The sequence below is a fragment of the Oncorhynchus keta genome, unplaced genomic scaffold (assembly GCF_023373465.1).
Source record: "Oncorhynchus keta strain PuntledgeMale-10-30-2019 unplaced genomic scaffold, Oket_V2 Un_scaffold_17573_pilon_pilon, whole genome shotgun sequence".
NCBI lineage: Eukaryota > Metazoa > Chordata > Actinopteri > Salmoniformes > Salmonidae > Oncorhynchus > Oncorhynchus keta.
This window is the reverse complement of record NW_026290825.1, coordinates 694155-716500: the sequence shown is the minus strand read 5'-3', so window position 1 is coordinate 716500 and position 22346 is coordinate 694155. Positions and strand designations below refer to the sequence as shown.

Genomic DNA, 22346 nt, shown 5'->3' with positions numbered 1-22346 from the left:
TGGTAGCATGAGACGGAGTCTACAACCCACACAAGTGACTCAGGTAGTGCAGTTCATCCAGGATGGCACATCAATGCGAGCTGTGGCAAGAAGGTTTGCTGTGTCTGTCAGCGTAGTGTCCAGAGCATGGAGGCGCTACCAGGAGACAGGCCAGTACATCAGGAGATGTGGAGGAGGCCGTAGGAGGGCAACAACCAAGCAGCAGGACCGCTACCTCCGCCTTTGTGCAAGGAGGAGCACTGCCAGAGCCCTGTAAAATGACCACCAGCAGGCCACAAATGTTCATGTGTCTGCTCAAATGGTCAGAAACAGACTCCATGAGGGTGGTATGAGGGCCTGATGTCCACAGGTGGAGGTTGTTCTTACAGCCCAACACCATGCAGGACGTTCGGCATTTGTCAGAGAACACCAAGATTGGCAAATTTGCCACTGGCGCCCTGTGCTCTTCACAGATGAAAGCAGGTTCACACTGAGCACGTGACAGAGTCTGGAGACGCCGTGGAGAACGTTCTGCTGCCTGCAACATCCTCCAGCATGATCGGTTTGGCGGTGGGTCAGTCATGGTGTGGGGTGGCATTTCTTTGGGGGGCCGCACAGCCCTCCATGTGCTCGCCAGAGGTAGCCTGACTGCCATTAGGTACCACGATGAAATCCTCAGACCCCTTGTGAGACCATATGCTGGTGCGGTTGGCCCTGGGTTCCTCCTAATGCAAGACCATGCTAGACCTCATGCGGCTGGAGTGTGTCAGCAGTTCCTGCAAGAGGAAGGCATTGATGCTATGGACTGTCCCGCCCGTTCCCCAGACCTGAATCCAGTTGAGCACATCTGGGACATCATGTCTCGCTCCATCCACCAACGCCACGTTGCACCACAGACTGTCTAGGAGTTGGTGGATGCTTTAGTCCAGGTCTGGGAGGAGATCCCTCAGGAGACCATCCGCCACCTCATCAGGAGCATGCCCAGGCGTTGTAGGGAGGTCATACAATCATGTGGTCCTTCTGTAGCTCAGTTGGTAGAGCATGGCGCTTGTAACGTCAGGGTAGTGGGTTCGATCCCCGGGACCACCCATACGTAGAATGTATGCACACATGACTGTAAGTCGCTTTGGATAAAAGCGTCTGCTAAATGGCATATATTATATATTATATTATACAGGCACGTGGAGGCCTCATTTTGACTTGTTTTAAGGACATTACATCAAAGTTGGATCAGCCTGTGTGGTTTTCCACTTTAATTTTGAGTGTGACTCCATATCCAGACCTCCATGGGTTGATAAATTTGATTTCCATTGATCATTTGAGCACATTCAACTATGTAAAGAAAAAAGTATTTAATAAGAATATTTCATTCATTCAGATCTAGGACGTGTTATTTTAGTGTTCCCTTTATTTTTTTGAGCAGTGTATATAGCCTTTATTTATCTAGACAAGTCAGTTAAGAACAAATTCTTATTTACAATAACGGCCTACATAAACACTGACAATGTGTTATCGGGATACATATTCTCCCTGGCGTCCGTTCCACCACACATACCTTTTAAATAAACCGTTTTTAAAACTCTCCTTCCGTTGTTCAATGTGTTATCGGGACACATATTCTCCCTGGCGTCCGTTCCACCACACATACCTTTTAAATAAACTGTTTTAAAACTCTCCTTCCGTTGTTCAATGTGTTATCGGACACATATTCTCCCTGGCGTCCGTTCCACCACACATACCTTTTAAATAAACTGTTCTTAAAACTCTCCTTCCGTTGTTCAATGTGTTATCGGGATACATATTCTCCCTGGAGTCCGTTCCACCACACATACCTTTTAAATAAACCGTTCTTAAAACTCTCCTTCCGTTGTTCAATGTGTTATCGGGACACATATTCTCCTGGAGTCCGTTCCACCACACATACCTTTTAAATAAACCGTTCTTAAAACTCTCCTTCCGTTGTTCAATGTGTTATCGGGATACATATTCTCCTGGCGTCCGTTCCACCACACATACCTTTTAAATAAACCGTTCTTAAAACTCTCCTTCCGTTGTTCAATGTGTTATCGGGACACATATTCTCCCTGGCGTCCGTTCCACCACACATACCTTTTAAATAAACCGTTCTTAAAACTCTCCTTCCGTTGTTCAATGTGTTATCGGGACACATATTCTCCCTGGCGTCCGTTCCACCACACATACCTTTAAATAAACCGTTTTTAAAACTCTCCTTCCGTTGTTCCTCACCAGTTATTGAACTACTTCTATACTGTCAGTATTGTCCTTTCTGTGCCGCAAACGCCATGGGTGTATTAAAATGGCACCCTATTCCCTATATAGTGCACTACTTTTGACTAGAACCCTATGGGCCCTGGCACCCTATTCCCTATATAGTGCACTACTTTTGTCTAGAACCCTATGGGCCCTGGCACCCTATTCCCTATATAGTGCACTACTTTTGACTAGAACCCTATGGGCCCTGGCACCCTATTCCCTATATAGTGCACTACTTTTGACTAGAACCCTATGGGCCCTGGCACCCTATTCCCTATATAGTGCACTACTTTTGACTAGAACCCTATGGGCCCTGGCACCCTATTCCCTATATAGTGCACTACTTTGACTAGAACACTATGGGCCCTGACCCTATTCCCTATATAGTGCACTACTTTTGACTAGAACCCTATGGGCCTGGCACTATTCCCTATATAGTGCACTACTTTTGACCAGCTTCCATAGATCTCTGGTTAAAAGTAGTTCACTATATAGGGAATAGGGTGCGTCCAGGCTCTGGTCAAAGTAGTTCACTATATAGGGAATAGGGTGCGTCCAGGCTCTGGTCAAAGTAGTTCACTCTATAGGGAATAGGGTGCCATTTGGGACTCAGTATATGGACTTCTCCAGCCTCTCGCAGGGTGTGACCACTCAGCCTGTCTGACGTTTGTCTCAGAAACACACAGCATCCTTGGAAGGCCTGAATCATATAAACAACACAACACACAACGGTGCTATTCTGGGTCTCCAGGAAACTCTGTGGACAGAGAGACACTTCCTGTTCTTCAACATGCAGGAAAATAACATGGACTTTGATGAAACATTGATATGGCCCTGCAATCTCTGTCTGAAAGGGACTGCTGATGACCACATGGGATAATACAATAAATAAATAAATACAATAAAATACAATAAAATAAAATACAATAAAAATTAAAATACATGAAGAGACTTTTTATTTTATGTTTTAAGACAAATTGTGTCAAAGTGCAACATTCTGGACACATAGCCATGTGTTATTGTATAACTTTACGTGCTACAAGTTCATGTTTAATACATTGCCATGATATCAAGAAAGAATGCCTTGGTAAATGAGATTATTTAAAGAAGGGTTGGCCGCGAGAATAACCACTTCATGAGTAAAAAAAAAAAAAAGCATACGGACATTTAACTGTTGCTGCCCGAAGGTGGCGCTGTAGGAATGGTCCGTTATTGAGCGCAACATGACTACTCTTTACAGCCTGTGGAATAGATGACGCTCAGCAGTCATAGAGAATAATAGAGACCTGTAATGGCCCAAATACCAGTTTTAGCATGTGTAGCTCCATTGAAGGGCTTCAGCACCATTGTAATGTAGTTAACTGGGTGAGATTTCCAACTGTATTATCTGATCCCTCCTGATGACTCTGATTGAGTCATGTCCCAACCGGGTCATCAGGAGGGATCAGACAATCGAGAATAAGAAAATGGACTACTTCAAATAGAAATTGCCTCAATGGCGCTGCCCCGTGTGCTCACAGACGATATAATGGCACAGATATAAAAACATTCATTCAATTCAAGGGAATTCTCTATCTATCTCTATGGCAGTAGCTGTTTTACGGTGATCAGTCCAAAGTAATCGATTATAATCTCAAATATAAATTAATAACTAGTAAACACTGATTTGCCCAATTTAAAATGACGGTATTTAGATTTTACGAATGATTTTGAGTCGCGAAAGAATGGGATATTTGGCTCTATTTAATGGGGTTTATTAATGAACAGTATTGGAGCTCGATTGTAATTCCTTGTCGAGCGGGAACCGGAAGTAGAAACTATCAGACTGGATTAGTTTTACTGTGGAGTTAATATCCTGCTGTCATGGACTGGTAAAAACGCTTCTTATGCTGATATAAAAACATATATATAATTACAGGGATATATGTGACCTTGTTACAGTATTTAGTGAGTGTACTACATGTATGTACGCTGTCTGTAGATGTGTAATGGCAGGTATGGGACATGTGTTAGCAATATTAGCTTGTTAAGCTAGTCGTTTGAACGTGTCTAAGCAAGTGGTTTGTTTGTACCACCAGCTAGTCAACTAATGGCTCTTTATAGTAAATCACGTTTTATTTCATTTTGAAGTGTTCAGTAACTTGTGATTTGTTTAACGGGACTATATTGTTTCTGGATTACAGGTAGCGAGCGTAATTTGAGCATCTGGTCTAAGTGCGGCTTCAACGCCATGTATCTTCTCATTCAGTTTCCCCCATAGAGGAACTGAGGATATTCATTTCTTAATCCCCGTGATGCGTATTAAAGTAGTGCAGTGTGGAGGCAACGTTATAAGTACAATGAATTAATAAGGCTGATGGAATAGATCAGGGACCGGTTTGGATCGATCTGTAATACATGTTGACGTGTTTGCCAATGGAGTTTCAGTTGTGTAATTTCACATCTTTAAGATGTTTTGGTGCAGTATTTCTCAAGTAAAAAAATAATAATAATTGCAATGTGTTGTCTTCCTTGGTCCTTCTGTGGCTCAGTTGGTAGACAGAGCATGGCGCTTGTAACGCCAGGGTAGTGGGTTCGATTCCCGGGACCATATACGTAGATGTATGCAATGACTGTAAGTCGTTTGGATAAAAGCGTCAGCTAAATGGCATTTATTATTATTATTATTATTTCTTATGTAAACAAGAGTCAGCTGCTAGACAGAGCAATCACCACAGCTGTTCACCACATGTTAAGTGGGCATATATATGTACATTGTCAAATCAAAACTCAAAACTTCATTTACCTGTTGTGTGACACATAAAAGTCCGAACTCTGTTTTAGACGAGACTGACTTTATGGACAAAATTATCCTATTTACACCATGTAGTCAATTTGGACACGAGAATAAACAAACTGTTGCATCTGATTCATATCGATGCCATATCGAGGCTGTTTTCAAAAGGGATTTGTTGCTTTATAAAGGCAGTCGCTGTTTAAGATGCTTTTGGAGAACTGGGCCCAGAATGTTTAGTTTAAAATACTGATACTGAACATTTTAGGCGCAGCGACTGTGCACACAGCGGGTAGAGGCCTACACACTAATGTTCCAAAAATGCAATTTGCAGGAAAACGTTGTTCAGATTTTTCATGGACAGATATGGAAATATCCAATAGAAATGTAGAAATAAGATAACTCTAAAGATGCAACAACTATCATGAGTTGCTATAACAATGACTTGGATAAAGTCTGTGGTTGCTTGACAACAAAAGAAAACAAATTAGAATAAGAGAATGCATACGAGGAAGCCTTAATAAAATAATTGCCTCTACGTTTCTATTGTAAGATTTTGTCTATAGGTTACTTTTGAAGCAAGGTAAGATATTTTAAGGAACAGGGGAAAATATAGCAATGTTATTGATATCTGGCCTGACTGGTTTCTGGTAGATGGAAAGGCTTTCCTAAAAAAAAACTTCTCAATTAAATTATAACAAACAAAGTATCTTATGCAGAATGATGTCTTGATTGTTTGCATCCATCCAACATGGACCAGAATGAGTTGCTGTCGCCTTTACAGTATCTGAACTAACATGGTTCCTCTGTTGTAGGGACCAGAATGAGTTGTTGTTGCCTTTACAGTATCTGAACTAACATGGTTCCTCTGTTGTAACCAGAATGGTTCCTCTGTTCCTCTGTTGTAGGGACCAGAATGAGTTGCTGTCGCCAGAATGATTGTACGAGATGCCTCTGAAGTGACCAGAGCAGCACACCGAAAGAGTTCGGTTCAGAAGAAGGCTCAATTCAACTGTATCCTTATTGGGCCGTTGTCATGGTAAACCTACCTACCTGTCATGTCTAGGTTACACCATGTAAGACCTGCATTACTGATGCTCATTGGTAAACTTACCTACCTGTTGTCTAGGTTACTGCATTACTGATGCTCATTGGTAAACCTACCTACCTGTTGTCTAGGTCACTGCATTACTGATGCTCATTGGTAACCCTACCTACCTGTTGTCTAGGTTACTGCATTACTGATGCTCATTGGTAAACCTACCTACCTGTTGTCTAGGTCACTGCATTACTGATGCTCATTGGTAACCCTACCTACCTGTTGTCTAGGTTACTGCATTACTGATGCTCATTGGTAAACCTACCTACCTGTTGTCTGTTGTCTAGGTTACTGCATTACTGATGCTCATTGCTCACACACCGTTGTTCAGACTAATAGTTAGCTAACAGAAGTCTCATGGGGCTGTTATATGACTGCATAAGGTGTGTCTTTTAGATAACAGTAACTAGCCAGTTATATTCCCTGACCGTTGTTGTCCAGTCCTTTCTCCTCGTGATGACAACCAAGGTAGTACCACCACACCTGCCCGTTCCCTGCCCTGCCACACACCTGGATCCCTCTTCAGACAGTCCTGTAAGTCTGTCCTCTTCAATACCAACACAGGCCTCTGGCTCTGCTATGAGAGCATTGTTTGGCTAAAGGTAAAAGTGTTGTCAACCACGATAAAGACATCTAGATAAAATAAGACATATGGTCCAGTTTGTTAACCCAGACTCTCACCGTCCACTAGCTGGTGTCTCCCAGAATGACCGGAGACGAGGCTATACTGTCGTAACAGATTGTACTCTATTGTAATTGTTGTCGTGGTGACGACTCCTCCCTCTCCCTACAGTCACCCCGAAGAGTGCTGCTAGGAACCCAGATGTGTCGGCCATCTTGGCGACAGGGCGCAGGACTCCTCGTTTCATCCATACGCCACGACCTCCCCTGGGCAGTATGAGCATGGTGAGGAGATGGATACCAGTCTTGACTGGGTGTTTTGTCTGCTGACAGACACTGTGTGGTTCTGTCTCTCTCCAAAGAGGGGATCCGGAGACGGAACAACCGAGCCAATTAAACCACACTGCATCACCGTTCATCAGTTGTTGACTCTTATTAAAGGTAGACTCGGTGATATGACGTAGATAAAGTAAACAACTGCAACGACTAAAGAGCGTTGGAGCGCGAGGCTAAACTTCTCCACTGTTTTGGTCATGTAGCTACCATGTTGTAAGAGTGTGAAGCGAACCCCGTGCAGATACTGTGTGAGAGGGAAGTGTTGCATCTTGCTCATCGCAATATCTGCGATGCTGTTCGTCCACACGCTGGTTGTTTCTGTGTTTTTGACTGTGTCTCTGTCTCCTCTGGGCTCCAGAACCTGGATCCACACGCTGGTTGTTTCTGTGTTTTTGACTGTCTCTCTGTCTCTGGGCTCCAGAACCTGGATCCACACGCTGGTTGTTTCTGTGTTTTTGACTGTCTCCCTCTGGGCTCCAGAACCTGGATCCACACGCTGGTTGTTTCTGTGTTTTGACTGTCTCCCTCTGGGCTCCAGAACCTGGATCCACACGCTGGTTGTTTCTGTGTTTTTGACTGTGTCTCTGTCTCCCTCTGGGCTCCAGAACCTGGATCCACACGCTGGTTGTTTCTGTGTTTTTGACTGTCTCCCTCTGGGCTCCAGAACCTGGATCCACATGCTGGTTGTTTCTGTGTTTTTGACTGTCTCCTCTGGGCTCCAGAACCTGGATCCACACGCTGGTTGTTTCTGTGTTTTTGACTGTCTCCCTCTGGGCTCCAGAACCTGGATCCACACGCTGGTTGTTTCTGTGTTTTTGACTGTCTCCCTCTGGGCTCCAGAACCTGGATCCACACGCTGGTTGTTTCTGTGTTTTTGACTGTCTCCCTCTGGGCTCCAGAACCTGGATCCACACGCTGGTTGTTTCTGTGTTTTTGACTGTCTCTCTGTCTCCCTCTGGGCTCCAGAACCTGGATCCACACGCTGGTTGTTTCTGTGTTTTTGACTGCGTCTCTGTCTCCCTCTGGGCACCAGAACCTGGATCCACACGCTGGTTGTTTCTGTGTTTTTGACTGTGTCTCTGTCTCCCTCTGGGCTCCAGAACCTGGATCCACACGCTGGTTGTTTCTGTGTTTTTGACTGTCTCCCTCTGGGCTCCAGAACCTGGATCCACATGCTGGTTGTTTCTGTGTTTTTGACTGTGTCTCTGTCTCCCTCTGGGCTCCAGAACCTGGATCCACACGCTGGTTGTTTCTGTGTTTTTGACTGTCTCCCTCTGGGCTCCAGAACCTGGATCCACACGCTGGTTGTTTTTGACTGCGTCTCTGTCTCCCTCTGGTCTCCAGAACCTGGATCCACACGCTGGTTGTTTCTGTGTTTTTGACTGTCTCCCTCTGGGCTCCAGAACCTGGATCCACATGCTGGTTGGTTCTGTGTTTTTGACTGTCTCCCTCTGGGCTCCAGAACCTGGATCCACACGCTGGTTGTTTCTGTGTTTTGACTGTCTCCCTCTGGGCTCCAGAACCTGGATCCACACGCTGGTTGTTTCTGTGTTTTTGACTGTCTCTGTCTCCCTCTGGGCTCCAGAACCTGGATCCACACGCTGGTTGTTTCTGTGTTTTGACTGTCTCCCTCTGGGCTCCAGAACCTGGATCCACATGCTGGTTGGTTCTGTGTTTTTGACTGTCTCCCTCTGGGCTCCAGAACCTGGATCCACACGCTGGTTGTTTCTGTGTTTTTGACTGTCTCCTCTGGGCTCCAGAACCTGGATCCACACGCTGGTTGTTTCTGTGTTTTTGACTGTGTCTCTGTCTCCCTCTGGGCTCCAGAACCTGGATCCACACGCTGGTTGTTTCTGTGTTTTTGACTGCGTCTCTGTCTCCCTCTGGGCTCCAGAACCTGGATCCACACGCTGGTTGTTTCTGTGTTTTTGACTGTCTCCCTCTGGGCTCCAGAACCTGGATCCACACGCTGGTTGTTTCTGTGTTTTTGACTGTCTCCCTCTGGGCTCCAGAACCTGGATCCACACGCTGGTTGTTTCTGTGTTTTTGACTGTCTCCCTCTGGGCTCCAGAACCTGGATCCACATGCTGGTTGTTTCTGTGTTTTTGACTGTGTCTCTGTCTCCCTCTGGGCTCCAGAACCTGGATCCACACGCTGGTTGTTTCTGTGTTTTTGACTGTCTCCCTCTGGGCTCCAGAACCTGGATCCACACGCTGGTTGTTTCTGTGTTTTTGACTGTCTCCCTCTGGGCTCCAGAACCTGGATCCACATGCTGGTTGTTTCTGTGTTTTTGACTGTCTCCCTCTGGGCTCCAGAACCTGGATCCACACGCTGGTTGTTTCTGTGTTTTTGACTGTCTCCCTCTGGGCTCCAGAACCTGGATCCACACGCTGGTTGTTTCTGTGTTTTTGACTGCGTCTCTGTCTCCCTCTGGGCTCCAGAACCTGGATCCACACGCTGGTTGTTTCTGTGTTTTTGACTGTCTCCTCTGGGCTCCAGAACCTGGATCCACACGCTGGTTGTTTCTGTGTTTTGACTGTCTCCTCTGGGCTCCAGAACCTGGATCCACACGCTGGTTGTTTCTGTGTTTTTGACTGTCTCCCTCTGGGCTCAGAACCTGGATCCACACGCTGGTTGTTTCTGTGTTTTTGACTGTCTCCCTCTGGGCTCCAGAACCTGGATCCACATGCTGGTTGTTTCTGTGTTTTTGACTGTGTCTCTGTCTCCCTCTGGGCTCCAGAACCTGGATCCACACGCTGGTTGTTTCTGTGTTTTTGACTGTCTCCCTCTGGGCTCCAGAACCTGGATCCACACGCTGGTTGTTTCTGTGTTTTTGACTGCGTCTCTGTCTCCCTCTGGTCTCCAGAACCTGGATCCACACTCTGGTTGTTTCTGTGTTTTTGACTGTCTCCCTCTGGGCTCCAGAACCTGGATCCACACGCTGGTTGTTTCTGTGTTTTTGACTGTGTCTCTGTCTCCCTCTGGGCTCCAGAACCTGGATCCACACGCTGGTTGTTTCTGTGTTTTGACTGTCTCCCTCTGGGCTCCAGAACCTGGATCCACACGCTGGTTGTTTCTGTGTTTTTGACTGTGTCTCTGTCTCCCTCTGGGCTCCAGAACCTGGATCCACACGCTGGTTGTTTCTGTGTTTTTGACTGTCTCCCTCTGGGCTCCAGAACCTGGATCCACACGCTGGTTGTTTCTGTGTTTTTGACTGTCTCCCTCTGGGCTCCAGAACCTGGATCCACATGCTGGTTGTTTCTGTGTTTTTGACTGTGTCTCTGTCTCCCTCTGGGCTCCAGAACCTGGATCCACACGCTGGTTGTTTCTGTGTTTTTGACTGCGTCTCTGTCTCCCTCTGGGCTCCAGAACCTGGATCCACGCGCTGGTTGTTTCTGTGTTTTTGACTGCGTCTCTGTCTCCCTCTGGGCTCCAGAACCTGGATCCACACGCTGGTTGTTTCTGTGTTTTTGACTGCGTCTCTGTCTCCCTCTGGGCACCAGAACCTGGATCCACGCGCTGGTTGTTTCTGTGTTTTTTGACTGCGTCTCTGTCTCCCTCTGGGCTCCAGAACCTGGATCCACGCGCTGGTTGTTTCTGTGTTTTTGACTGCGTCTCTGTCTCCCTCTGGGCACCAGAACCTGGATCCACGCGCTGGTTGTTTCTGTGTTTTTGACTGCGTCTCTGTCTCCCTCTGGGCTCCAGAACCTGGATCCACGAGCTGGTTGTTTCTGTGTTTTTGACTGTGTCTCTGTCTCCCTCTGGGCTCCAGAACCTGGATCCACACGCTGGTTGTTTCTGTGTTTTTGACTGTGTCTCTGTCTCCCTCTGGGCTCCAGAACCTGGATCCACACGCTGGTTGTTTCTGTGTTTTTGACTGTGTCTCTGTCTCCCTCTGGGCTCCAGAACCTGGATCCACACGCTGGTTGTTTCTGTGTTTTTGACTGTCTCCCTCTGGGCTCCAGAACCTGGATCCACGCGCTGGTTGTTTCTGTGTTTTTGACTGCGTCTCTGTCTCCCTCTGGGCTCCAGAACCTGGATCCACAAGCTGGTTGTTTCTGTGTTTTTGACTGCGTCTCTGTCTCCCTCTGGGCTCCAGAACCTGGATCCACACGCTGGTTGTTTCTGTGTTTTTGACTGCGTCTCTGTCTCCTCTGGGCTCCAGAACCTGGATGACAGTGACTGGACCAACAGCCTGTACCCGTCTCCTCTGTCCGGCCTGGGACTGGGGACACCAGCTTTACTGACGACATCAACATGTCCTCTGTAATGCTGAAGGAGGAGGATCCTGGAGAGGCTGGTCAGATTCATTTATTTACTCCTGGTTGTTGATTGATTTGTTTAATATCACTGATGAGCCAGTGGTTCCATTTCCCAGGTTTCCCAGCCAGGTCTGAAAATCAGCACGTATAACTGACTACAAGGTCCAGATTTGGGGAAAGGGTTACAGAGGGTAGTGGCTAGGTGTCGTTCTGTAAATGTATAGAATTTATTTTTTAACCTTTTTATTTAACTAGGCAAGTCAGTTAAGAACAAATTCTTATTTTCAATAATGTCTAGGAACAGTGGGTTAACTGCCTGTTCAAGGGCAGAACGACAGATTTGTACCTTGTCAGCTCGGGGATTTGAACTTGCAACCTTTTGGTGACTAGTCCAACGCTCTAACCACTAAACTACCTGCCGCCCCAGAATAGAATACAACACTCTGTTCCCAGAGTTCCTCCAGTCCTATCTCAGACACTCCTCCACTGCTGACCTCTGACCCCTCCCCTCTGTACCCTGCAGCATCAGTCAGTCTGTTCCCAGAGTTCCTCCAGTCCTATCTCAGACACTCCTCCACTGCTGACCTCTGACCCCCCCCTCTGTACCCTGCAGCATCAGTCAGTCTGTTCCCAGAGTTCCTCCAGTCCTATCTCAGACACTCCTCCACTGCTGACCTCTGCCCCCCCTCTGTGTCCTGCAGCATCAGTCAGTCTGTTCCCAGAGTTCCTCCAGTCCTATCTCAGACACTCCTCCACTGCTGACCTCTGACCCCCCTCTGTGTCCTGCAGCATCCGTCAGTCTGTTCCCAGAGTTCCTCCAGTCCTATCTCAGACACTCCTCCACTGCTGACCTCTGACCCCCCCCTCTGTGTCCTGCAGCATCAGTCAGTCTGTTCCCAGAGTTCCTCCAGTCCTATCTCAGACACTCCTCCACTGCTGACCTCTGACCCCCTCCCCTCTGTACCCTGCAGCATCAGTCAGCCTGTTCCCAGAGTTCCTCCAGTCCTATCTCAGACACTCCTCCACTGCTGTCTTTGACCTGCTGGGGGAGTATGAAGCCATCTGTCAAGACAAGGTACCGTTTTCTCACTTACCTCAACCAACTTCCCTCTACTGTGTGGTATGCTAGCTAGTGAGTGTGTGTGTGTTTTAGAACCCATGCGTGTGGGGGTTTTAGAACACGTGTGTGTGTGTGTGTGTGTGTGTGTGTGTGTGTGTGTGTGTGTGTGTGTGTGTGTGTGTGCAAGAGTTTGTAGAGCAGGAGGTTTGCTCCTCAAGCGTGGGTATGTGCGAGCGTATGTGTGTGTGTGTGTGAGTCATTGTGTCTTTTATATGCAGAGCTGTGTGCAGCCTTATGAACAGTGATAATGGTGTATGTATGGCTATGCTGCCCTTATGAACACAGTGATAATGGTGTATGTATGGCTATGCTGCCCTTATGAACACAGTGATAATGGTGTATGTATGGCTATGCTGCCCTTATGAACACAGTGATAATGGTGTATTGTATAGCTATGCTGCCCTTATGAACAGTGATAATGGTGTATGTATAGCTATGCTGCCCTTATGAACACAGTGATAATGGTGTATGTATGGCTATGCTGCCCTTATGAACACAGTGATAATGGTGTATGTATGGCTATGCTGCCCTTATGAACACAGTGATAATGGTGTATGTATGGCTATGCTGCCCTTATGAACAGTGATAATGGTGTATGTATGGCTATGCTGCCCTTATGAACAGTGATAATGGTGTATGTATGGCTATGCTGCCCTTATGAACAGTGATAATGGTGTATGTATAGCTATGCTGCCCTTATGAACACAGTGATAATGGTGTATGTATAGCTATGCTGCTCTTATGAACACAGTGATAATGGTGTATGTATAGCTATGCTGCTCTTATGAACAGTGATAATGGTGTATGTATGGCTATGCTGCTCTTATGAACAGTGATAATGGTGTATGTATGGCTATGCTGCTCTTATGAACAGTGATAATGGTGTATGTATGGCTATGCTGCCCTTATGAACAGTGATAATGGTGTATGTATAGCTATGCTGCCCTTATGAACACAGTGATAATGGTGTATGTATAGCTATGCTGCCCTTATGAACACAGTGATAATGGTGTATGTATGGCTATGCTGCCCTTATGAACAGTGATAATGGTGTATGTATGGCTATGCTGCCCTTATGAACAGTGATAATGGTGTATGTATGGCTATGTGATAACAGTGATAATGGTGTGTATGTATGGCTATGCTGCCCTTATGAACAGTGATAATGGTGTATGTATGGCTATGCTGCCCTTATGAACAGTGATAATGGTGTATGTATGGCTATGCTGCCCTTATGAACAGAACACAGTGATAATGGTGTATGTATGGCTATGCTGCCCTTATGAACAGTGATAATGGTGTATGTATAGCTATGCTGCTCTTATGAACACAGTGATAATGGTGTATGTATGGCTATGCTGCCCTTATGAACACAGTGATAATGGTGTATGTATAGCTAATGAACACAGTGATAATGTATGTATAGCTATGCTGCCCTTATGAACACAGTGATAATGGTGTATGTATAGCTATGCTGCCCTGAACACAGTGATAATGGTGTATGTATAGCTATGCTGCCCTTATGAACACAGTGATAATGGTGTATGTATGGCTATGCTGCCCTTATGAACACAGTGATAATGGTGTATGTATAGCTATGCTGCCCTTATGAACACAGTGATAATGGTGTATGTATAGCTATGCTGCCCTTATGAACACAGTGATAATGGTGTATGTATAGCTATGCTGCCCTTATGAACACAGTGATAATGGTGTATGTATAGTATGCTGCCCTATAATGGTGTATGTATGGCTATGCCCCTTATGAACACAGTGATAATGGTGTATGTATGGCTATGCTGCCCTTATGAACACAGTGATAATGGTGTATGTATGGCTATGCTGCCCTTATGAACAGTGATAATGGTGTATGGTGTATGTATGGCTATGCTGCCCTTATGAACAGTGATAATGGTGTATGTATAGCTATGCTGCCCTGAACACAGTGATAATGGTGTATGTATGGCTATGCTGCCCTTATGAACACAGTGATAATGGTGTATGTATGGCTATGCTGCCCTTATGAACAGTGATAATGGTGTATGTATAGCTATGCTGCCCTTATGAACAGTGATAATGGTGTGCCCTTATGTATAATGGTGTATGTATAGCTATGCTGCCCTTATGAACACAGTGATAATGGTGTATGTATAGCTATGCTGCCCTTATGAACACAGTGAATGTATGGCTATGCTGCCCTTATGTGATAATGGTGTATGTATAGCTATGCTGCCCTTATGAACACAGTGATAATGGTGTATGTATAGCTATGCTGCCCTTATGAACACAGTGATAATGGTGTATGTATAGCTATGCTGCCCTTATGAACACAGTGATAATGGTGTATGTATAGCTATGTTGCCCTTATGAACACAGTGATAATGGTGTATTGTATGGCTATGCTGCCCTTATGAACACAGTGATAATGGTGTATGTATGGCTATGCTGCCCTTATGAACAGTGATAATGGTGTATGTATGGCTATGCTGCCCTTATGAACACAGTGATAATGGTGTATGTATGGCTATGCTGCCCTTATGAACAGTGATAATGGTGTATTGTATAGCTATGCTGCCCTTATGAACACAGTGATAATGGTGTATGTATGGCTATGCTGCCCTTATGAACAGTGATAATGGTGTATTGTATAGCTATGCTGCCCTTATGAACACAGTGATAATGGTGTATGTATAGCTATGCTGCCCTTATGAACACAGTGATAATGGTATGTATAGCTATGCTGGCCTTACGAACAGTGATAATGGTGCATGTATAGCTATGCTGCCCTTATGAACAGTGATAATGGTGTATTGTATAGCTATGCTGCCCTTACGAACAGTGATAATGGTGCATGTATAGCTATGCTGCCCTTATGAACAGTGATAATGGTGTATGTATAGCTATGCTGGCCTTACGAACAGTGATAATGGTGTATGTATAGCTATGCTGCCCTTATGAACAGTGATAATGGTGTATGTATAGCTATGCTGCCCTTATGAACAGTGATAATGGTGTATGTATAGCTATGCTGCCCTTATGAACACAGTGATAATGGTGTATGTATAGCTATGCTGCCCTTATGAACACAGTGATAATGGTGTATGTATGGCTATGCTGCCCTTATGAACAGTGATAATGGTGTATTGTATAGCTATGCTGCCCTTATGAACAGTGATAATGGTGTATGTATAGCTATGCTGCTCTTATGAACACAGTGATAATGGTGTATGTATAGCTATGCTGCCCTTATGAACACAGTGATAATGGTGTATGTATAGCTATGCTGCCCTTATGAACAGTGATAATGGTGTATGTATAGCTATGCTGCCCTTATGCACAGTGATAATGGTGTATTGTATAGCTATGCTGCCCTTACGAACAGTGATAATGGTGTATGTATAGCTATGCTGCCCTTATGAACAGTGATAATGGTGTATTGTATAGCTATGCTGCCCTTACGAACAGTGATAATGGTGTACGTATAGCTATGCTGCCCTTACGAACAGTGATAATGGTGTGTGTATAGCTATGCTGCCCTTACGAACAGTGATAATGGTGTATGTATAGCTATACTGCCCTTACGAACAGTGATAATGGTGTGTGTATAGCTATGCTGCCCTTACGAACACAGTGATAATGGTGCGTTTATAGCTATGCTCCCCCTCTGAACAAAGTGATAATGGTGTTTTGTATAGCTATGCTGCCCTTACGAACAGTGATAATGGTGCATGTATAGCTATGCTGCCCTTATGAACAGTGATAATGGTGTATTGTATAGCTATGCTGCCCTGAACAGTGATAATGGTGCATGTATAGCTATGCTGCCCTTACGAACAGTGATAATGGTGCATGTATAGCTATGCTGCCCTTATGAACAGTGATAATGGTGCATGTATAGCTATGCTGCCCTTACGAACAGTGATAATGGTGCATGTATAGCTATGCTGCCCTTACGAACAGTGATAATGGTGTATGTATAGCTATGCTGCCCTTACGAACAGTGATAATGGTGTATTGTGTACTAGGTGGGCATGCTCCAGAGGCTGGTATTGAGGGCAGCTCCAGGGCAACAGAAGTCCTCTAAGACTGCTGGTATGAGATGGCTTTTACAGCAGGAGATGGTCACCTGGCGCCTCATCACTTCTCTATACAGGTTAGTGTCTGGCTGTCTCTGTTTGTCTGTCTGTCTGTCTCTGTCTGTCTCTCTCTTTTACCTCTTCTCTATACAGGTTAGTGGCTGGCTAGCTGGCTGGCTGGCTAGCTGGCTGTCTGTCTGTCTGGCTGGCTAGCTGTCTGTCTGTCTGGCTGGCTGGCTGTCGCTGTCTGTCTGTCTCTCTCTTTTACCTCTTCTCTATACAGGTTAGTGGCTGGCTGGCTGGCTAGCTGGCTAGCTGTCTGTCTGTCTGGCTGGCTGGCTGGCTGTGAATTAGCAGGGAACTCACAAAACGATATTATCACGATACTTATTATCACGATACTTATTATCACATATTATCACGATACCTACACGCCGATACCAAATGTATTGTGACTTGTTTGCGATGCGATGTTCCAGACATCACCATATGTCTGCTGCAGAGGGACAAGAGAGAGAGAGACATGTTTTACTGCTGAACCAATCGGCTCCCTATTTAAAAAGATAGAGAACGAGGCTGTGAAGGAAAAGTTTAGGTGTAGGTACAGCCGACGAGCGCAACAAAAAAAATGTATAGCTAAATGTCGATACGCTTATGTCGTCCAAAACAATATCCCTGTCTACATGTAACTATCTATTTTTGGATTCATTTTCTTCATCACTACATAGAGGAATGGTGTTGCTATGGAGACGCGTGGTTTGACTTTGTTACATCATTGTGTCCCTCCCCCTCAGAGACAGGATCCAGTCAGAGCTGGAGGATGACATCATCATGGATGTGGCTGTGAGTACTCCTCTACAACTATGATGTCGTTAGGGAACTACGGGTGTTTCTTGCTGTGTGATGGAGAGAGAGAAGGACATGGAGTAACTGTCCTCTCCTGTGTGTGACCATCTCTCCTCAGGCTCCTGGTGTTAGTGAGGGAGAGAGAGGACATGGACACCATCTCTCCTCAGGCTCCTGGTGTTAGTGAGGGAGAGAGAGAAGGACATGGAGTAACTGTCCTCTCTCCTGTGTGTGTGACCATCTCTCCTCAGGCTCCTGGTGTTAGTGAGGGAGAGAGAGAAGGACATGGAGTAACTGGACATCTCTCCTCAGGCTCCTGGAGTAAGAGGGAGAAGGACATGGAGTAACCGTCCTCTCCTGTGTGTGTGACCATCTCTCCTCAGGCTCCTGGTGTTAGTGAGGGAGAGAGAGAAGGACATGGAGTAACTGTCCTCTCTCCTGTGTGTGTGACCATCTCTCCTCAGGCTCCTGGTGTTGGTGAGGGAGAGAGAGAAGGACATGGAGTAACTGTCCTCTCTCCTGTGTGTGTGACCATCTCTCCTCAGGCTCCTGGTGTTGGTGAGGGAGAGAGAGAAGGACATGGAGTAACCGTCCTCTCTCCTGTGTGTGTGACCATCTCTCCTCAGGCTGGTGTTAGTGAGGGAGAGAGGGACATGGAGAGTCCTCTCCTGTGTGTGACCATCTCTCCTCAGGCTCCCGGTGTTAGGAGGGAGAGAGAGAAGGACATGGAGTAACCGTGTCCATCTCTCCTGTGTTAGTGTGAGGAGAGAGAGAAGGACATGACCATCTCTCCTCAGTGTGTAGTGAGGGAGAGAGAGAAGGACATGGAGTAACCGTCCTCTCCCTGTGATCTCTCCTCAGGCTCCCAGTGTTAGTGAGGGAGAGAGAGAAGGACATGGACATGGAGTAACTGGCTCCTGTTAGTGAGGGAGAAGGAAGGACTGTGTGTGACCATCTCTCCTCAGGCTCCCGGTGTTAGTGAGGGAGAGAGAGAAGGACATGGAGTAACCGTCCTCTCTCCTGTGTGTGTGACCATCTCTCCTCAGGCTCCCGGTGTTAGTGAGGGAGAGAGAGAAGGACATGGAGTAACCGTCCTCTCTCCTGTGTGTGTGACCATCTCTCCTCAGGCTCCTGGTGTTAGTGAGGGAGAGAGAGAAGGACATGGAGTAACTGTCCTCTCTCCTGTGTGTGTGACCATCTCTCCTCAGGCTCCTGGTGTTAGTGAGGGAGAGAGAGAAGGACATGGAGTAACTGTCCTCTCTCCTGTGTGTGTGACCATCTCTCCTCAGGCTCCTGGTGTTAGTGAGGGAGAGAGAGAAGGACATGGAGTAACTGTCCTCTCTCCTGTGTGTGTGACCACCATCTCTCCTCAGGCTCCTGGTGTTAGTGAGGGAGAGAGAGAAGGACATGGAGTAACTGTCCTCTCTGTGTGCTCTCCTGTGTGTGTGACCATCTCTCCTCAGGCTCCTGGTGTTAGTGAGGGAGAGAGAGAAGGACATGGAGTAACTGTCCTCTCTCCTGTGTGTGTGACCATCTCTCCTCAGGCTCCTGGTGTTAGTGAGGGAGAGAGAGAAGGACATGGAGTAACTGTCCTCTCCTGTGTGTGTGACCATCTCTCCTCAGGCTCCTGGTGTTAGTGAGGGAGAGAGAGAAGGACATGGAGTAACTGTCCTCTCTCCTGTGTGTGTGACCATCTCTCCTCAGGCTCCTGGTGTTAGTGAGGGAGAGAGAGAAGGACATGGAGTAACTGTCCTCTCTCCTGTGTGTGTGACCATCTCTCCTCAGGCTCCTGGTGTTAGTGAGGGAGAGAGTGGTGATGGAACAACTTTTAGTGAGGGAGAGAGATGGGCTGGAGTAACGCCTGTGTGTGTGACCATCTCTCCTCAGGCTCCTGGTGTTAGTGAGAAGGTGGTGATGGAACAACTTTTCCAGAGAGATGCTGTTCTACGCCAGAGTCAGGTTAGACACACACACACACACACACATCACACATACACAGGTTAGACACACACACACACACACACACATATACACACACAGTACCAGTCAACATGTTCTTCATTGTAGAATAATAGTGAAGACATCAAAACTATGAAATAACTCATATGGAATCATGTAGTAACCAAGAAAAAGTGTTAAACAAATCTAAATGTATTTTAGATTCTTCAAAGTTGCCACCCTTTGCCTTGACAGCTTTGCACAATTTTGGCATTTTCTCAACCAGCATCACCTGGAATGCTTTTCCAACAGTCTTGAAGAAGTTCCCACATATGCTGAGCACTTGTTTGGTTGAGTTTGGGTGATTGTGGAGGCCAGGTCATCTGATGCAGCACTCCATTACTCTCCTTCTTGGTCAAATAGCCCTTACACAGCCTGGAGGTGTGTTGGGTCATTGTCCTGATGAAAAACAAATGATAGTCTCACTAAGTGCAAACCAGATGGGATGGAGTATCGTTGCAGAATGCTGTGGTAGCCATGCTGGTTATGTGTGCCTTGAATTCTAAATAAATCACAGACAGTGTCACCAGCAAAGCACCCCCGCACCATCACACCTCCTCCTCCTCCATGCTTCACGGTGGGAACCACACACCTGCAATTTCTGAGGCTGGTAACTCTAATGAACTTATCCTCTGCAGCAGAGGTAACTCTGGGTCTCCCTTTCCTGTGGTGGTCCTCATGAGAGACTGGTAACTCTAATGAACTTATCCTCTGCAGCAGAGGGAACTCTGGGTCTCCCTTTCCTGTGGCGGTCCTCATGAGAGACTGGTAACTCTAATGAACTTATCCTCTGCAGCAGAGGTAACTCTGGGTCTCCCTTTCCTGTGGCGGTCCTCATGAGAGACTGGTAACTCTAATGAACTGATCCTCAGCAGCAGAGGTAACTCTGGGTCTCTTTCCTGTGGTGGTCCTCATCAGAGCCAGTTTCATCAAGGCGCTTGATGGTTTTTTGCGGCTACACTTGAAGAAACGTTCCAAGTTCTTGAAATGTTCCAGATTGACTGACCTTCATGTCTTACAGTAATGATGAACTGTCGTTTCTCTTTGCTTAAAGTTATTTGAGCTGTTATTGACATAATATGGACTCGGTGTCTTCCACCAAATAGGGATATCTTCTGTATACCAACCATACCTGATTGGCCCAAACACATTAAGAAGGAAAGAAATTCCACAAATCAACTTTTAAGAAGGCACACGTGTTAATTAAAATGCATTCCAGGTGACTACCTCATGAAGCTGGTTGAGAGAATGCCAAGAGTGTGCAAAGCAGTCATCAAGGCAAAGGGTGGCTACTTTGAAGAATCTGTTTTGTTTAAAAACTTTTTTTGGTTACTACATGATTCCATATGTGTTATTTCATAGTTTTGACGTCTTCACTATTATTCTACAATGTAGAAAATAGTAACAAATTAAGAAAAGGCCTGGAATGAGCAGGTTTTCTAAAACTTTTGACTGGTAGTGTATACACACACACACACCTCCTCCCCTATTATCTGTCTCTAGTGGTACAGTCCTGTTTGGTCTGATGGATGGTTGTAATAGAGACATTGTAAAGTTTTAAATAATCGTTTCACCTCCTCTCTCTTAGTTGGTTGTGGATTGGTTAGAGAGTATCGCCAAAGATGAAATCGGGGACTTCTCCGACAACATTGAATACTACGCCAAGTCTGTCTACTGGTAAGTAGCTGGAGTCATTTGAGAGAGACGAGCACTTGTATGTCGTTAGGAAGAACATGTGCCTTGGCTAATATTCTGTTTGACTTTCAGGGAGAATGGTCCCTTCATGCTCTGAAACTGAGAATACCCTTCATGCTCTGAAACTGAGAAGAAACACTTCCAGCACAGGCTTCAATGTTCCCCTGGTTACTGAGCTGGTAAGAGGGCTTTTAGGCCTGCTGTTTCCCTGGTTACTGAGCTGGTAAGAGGGCTTTTAGGCCTGCTGTTCCCATGGTTACTGAGCTGGTAAGAGGGCTTTTAGGCCTGTTCTTCACAGGCTTCAATGTTCCCATGGTTACTGAGCTGGTAAGAGGGGCTTTTAGGCCTGTTCTTCACAGGCTTCAATGTTCCCCTGGTTACTGAGCTGGTAAGAGGGGCTTTTAGGCCTGCTGTTGCCCTGGTTACTGAGCTGGTAAGAGGGGCTTTTAGGCCTGCTGTTGCCCTGGTTACTGAGCTGGTAAGAGGGCTTTTGTAGGCCTGCTGTTCCCCTGGTTACTGAGCTGGTAAGAGGGGCTTTTAGGCCTGCTGTTGCCCTGGTTACTGAGCTGGTAAGAGGGGCTTTTAGGCCTGCTGTTGCCCTGGTTACTGAGCTGGTAAGAGGGGCTTTTAGGCCTGCTGTTCCCTGGTTACTGAGCTGGTAAGAGGGGCTTTTAGGCCTGCTGTTGCCCTGGTTACTGAGCTGGTAAGAGGGGCTTTTAGGCCTGCTGTTCCCCTGGTTACTGAGCTGGTAAGAGGGGCTTTTAGGCCTGCTGTTCCCCTGGTTACTGAGCTGGTAAGAGGGGCTTTTAGGCCTGCTGTTCCCCTGGTTACTGAGCTGGTAAGAGGGGCTTTTAGGCCTGCTGTTCCCCTGGTTACTGAGCTGGTAAGAGGGGCTTTTAGGCCTGCTGTTGCCCTGGTTACTGAGCTGGTAAGAGGGGCTTTTAGGCCTGCTGTTCCCCTGGTTACTGAGCTGGTAAGAGGGGCTTTTAGGCCTGCTGTTGCCCTGGTTACTGAGCTGGTAAGAGGGGCTTTTAGGCCTGTTCTTCACAGGCTTCAATGTTCCCCTGGTTACTGAGCTGGTAAGAGGGGCTTTTAGGCCTGTTCTTCACAGGCTTCAATGTTCCCATGGTTACTGAGCTGGTAAGAGGGGCTTTTAGGCCTGCTGTTCCCCTGGTTACTGAGCTGGTAAGAGGGGCTTTTAGGCCTGTTCTTCACAGGCTTTAATGTTCCCCTGGTTACTGAGCTGGTAAGAGGGGCTTTTAGGCCT

At 46.3% G+C, this 22346-nt stretch overlaps 1 protein-coding gene across 1 annotated transcript; it reads left to right on the top strand.

The window, feature by feature from the left end:
- Positions 1-5979: 5979 nt before the first annotated feature.
- Positions 5980-21079, top strand: LOC127927766 (nuclear pore complex protein Nup107-like). The gene is made up of 9 exons (XM_052514460.1): positions 5980-6040; positions 6567-6659; positions 6919-7031; positions 11248-11382; positions 12316-12419; positions 16490-16617; positions 17335-17383; positions 19274-19345; positions 20973-21079. Exons 4-9 carry the CDS (start codon positions 11340-11342, stop codon positions 21063-21065), a joined length of 489 nt encoding a protein of 162 aa, XP_052370420.1. The 5' UTR covers positions 5980-6040; positions 6567-6659; positions 6919-7031; positions 11248-11339; the 3' UTR covers positions 21066-21079.
- The last annotated feature ends 1267 nt before the right edge of the window (positions 21080-22346 follow it).

Bases quoted from the DNA above. Each gene is read 5' to 3' on its own strand.
- LOC127927766 (XM_052514460.1), top strand. From the start codon at position 11,340: ATGTCCTCTGTAATGCTGAAGGAGGAGGATCCTGGAGAGGCTG. The intron at 11,383-12,315 runs GTCAGATTCATT...TGTACCCTGCAG, and splicing joins GGAGGATCCTGGAGAGGCTG to CATCAGTCAGCCTGTTCCCA. The intron at 16,618-17,334 runs GTTAGTGTCTGG...CCTCCCCCTCAG, and splicing joins CTCATCACTTCTCTATACAG to AGACAGGATCCAGTCAGAGC.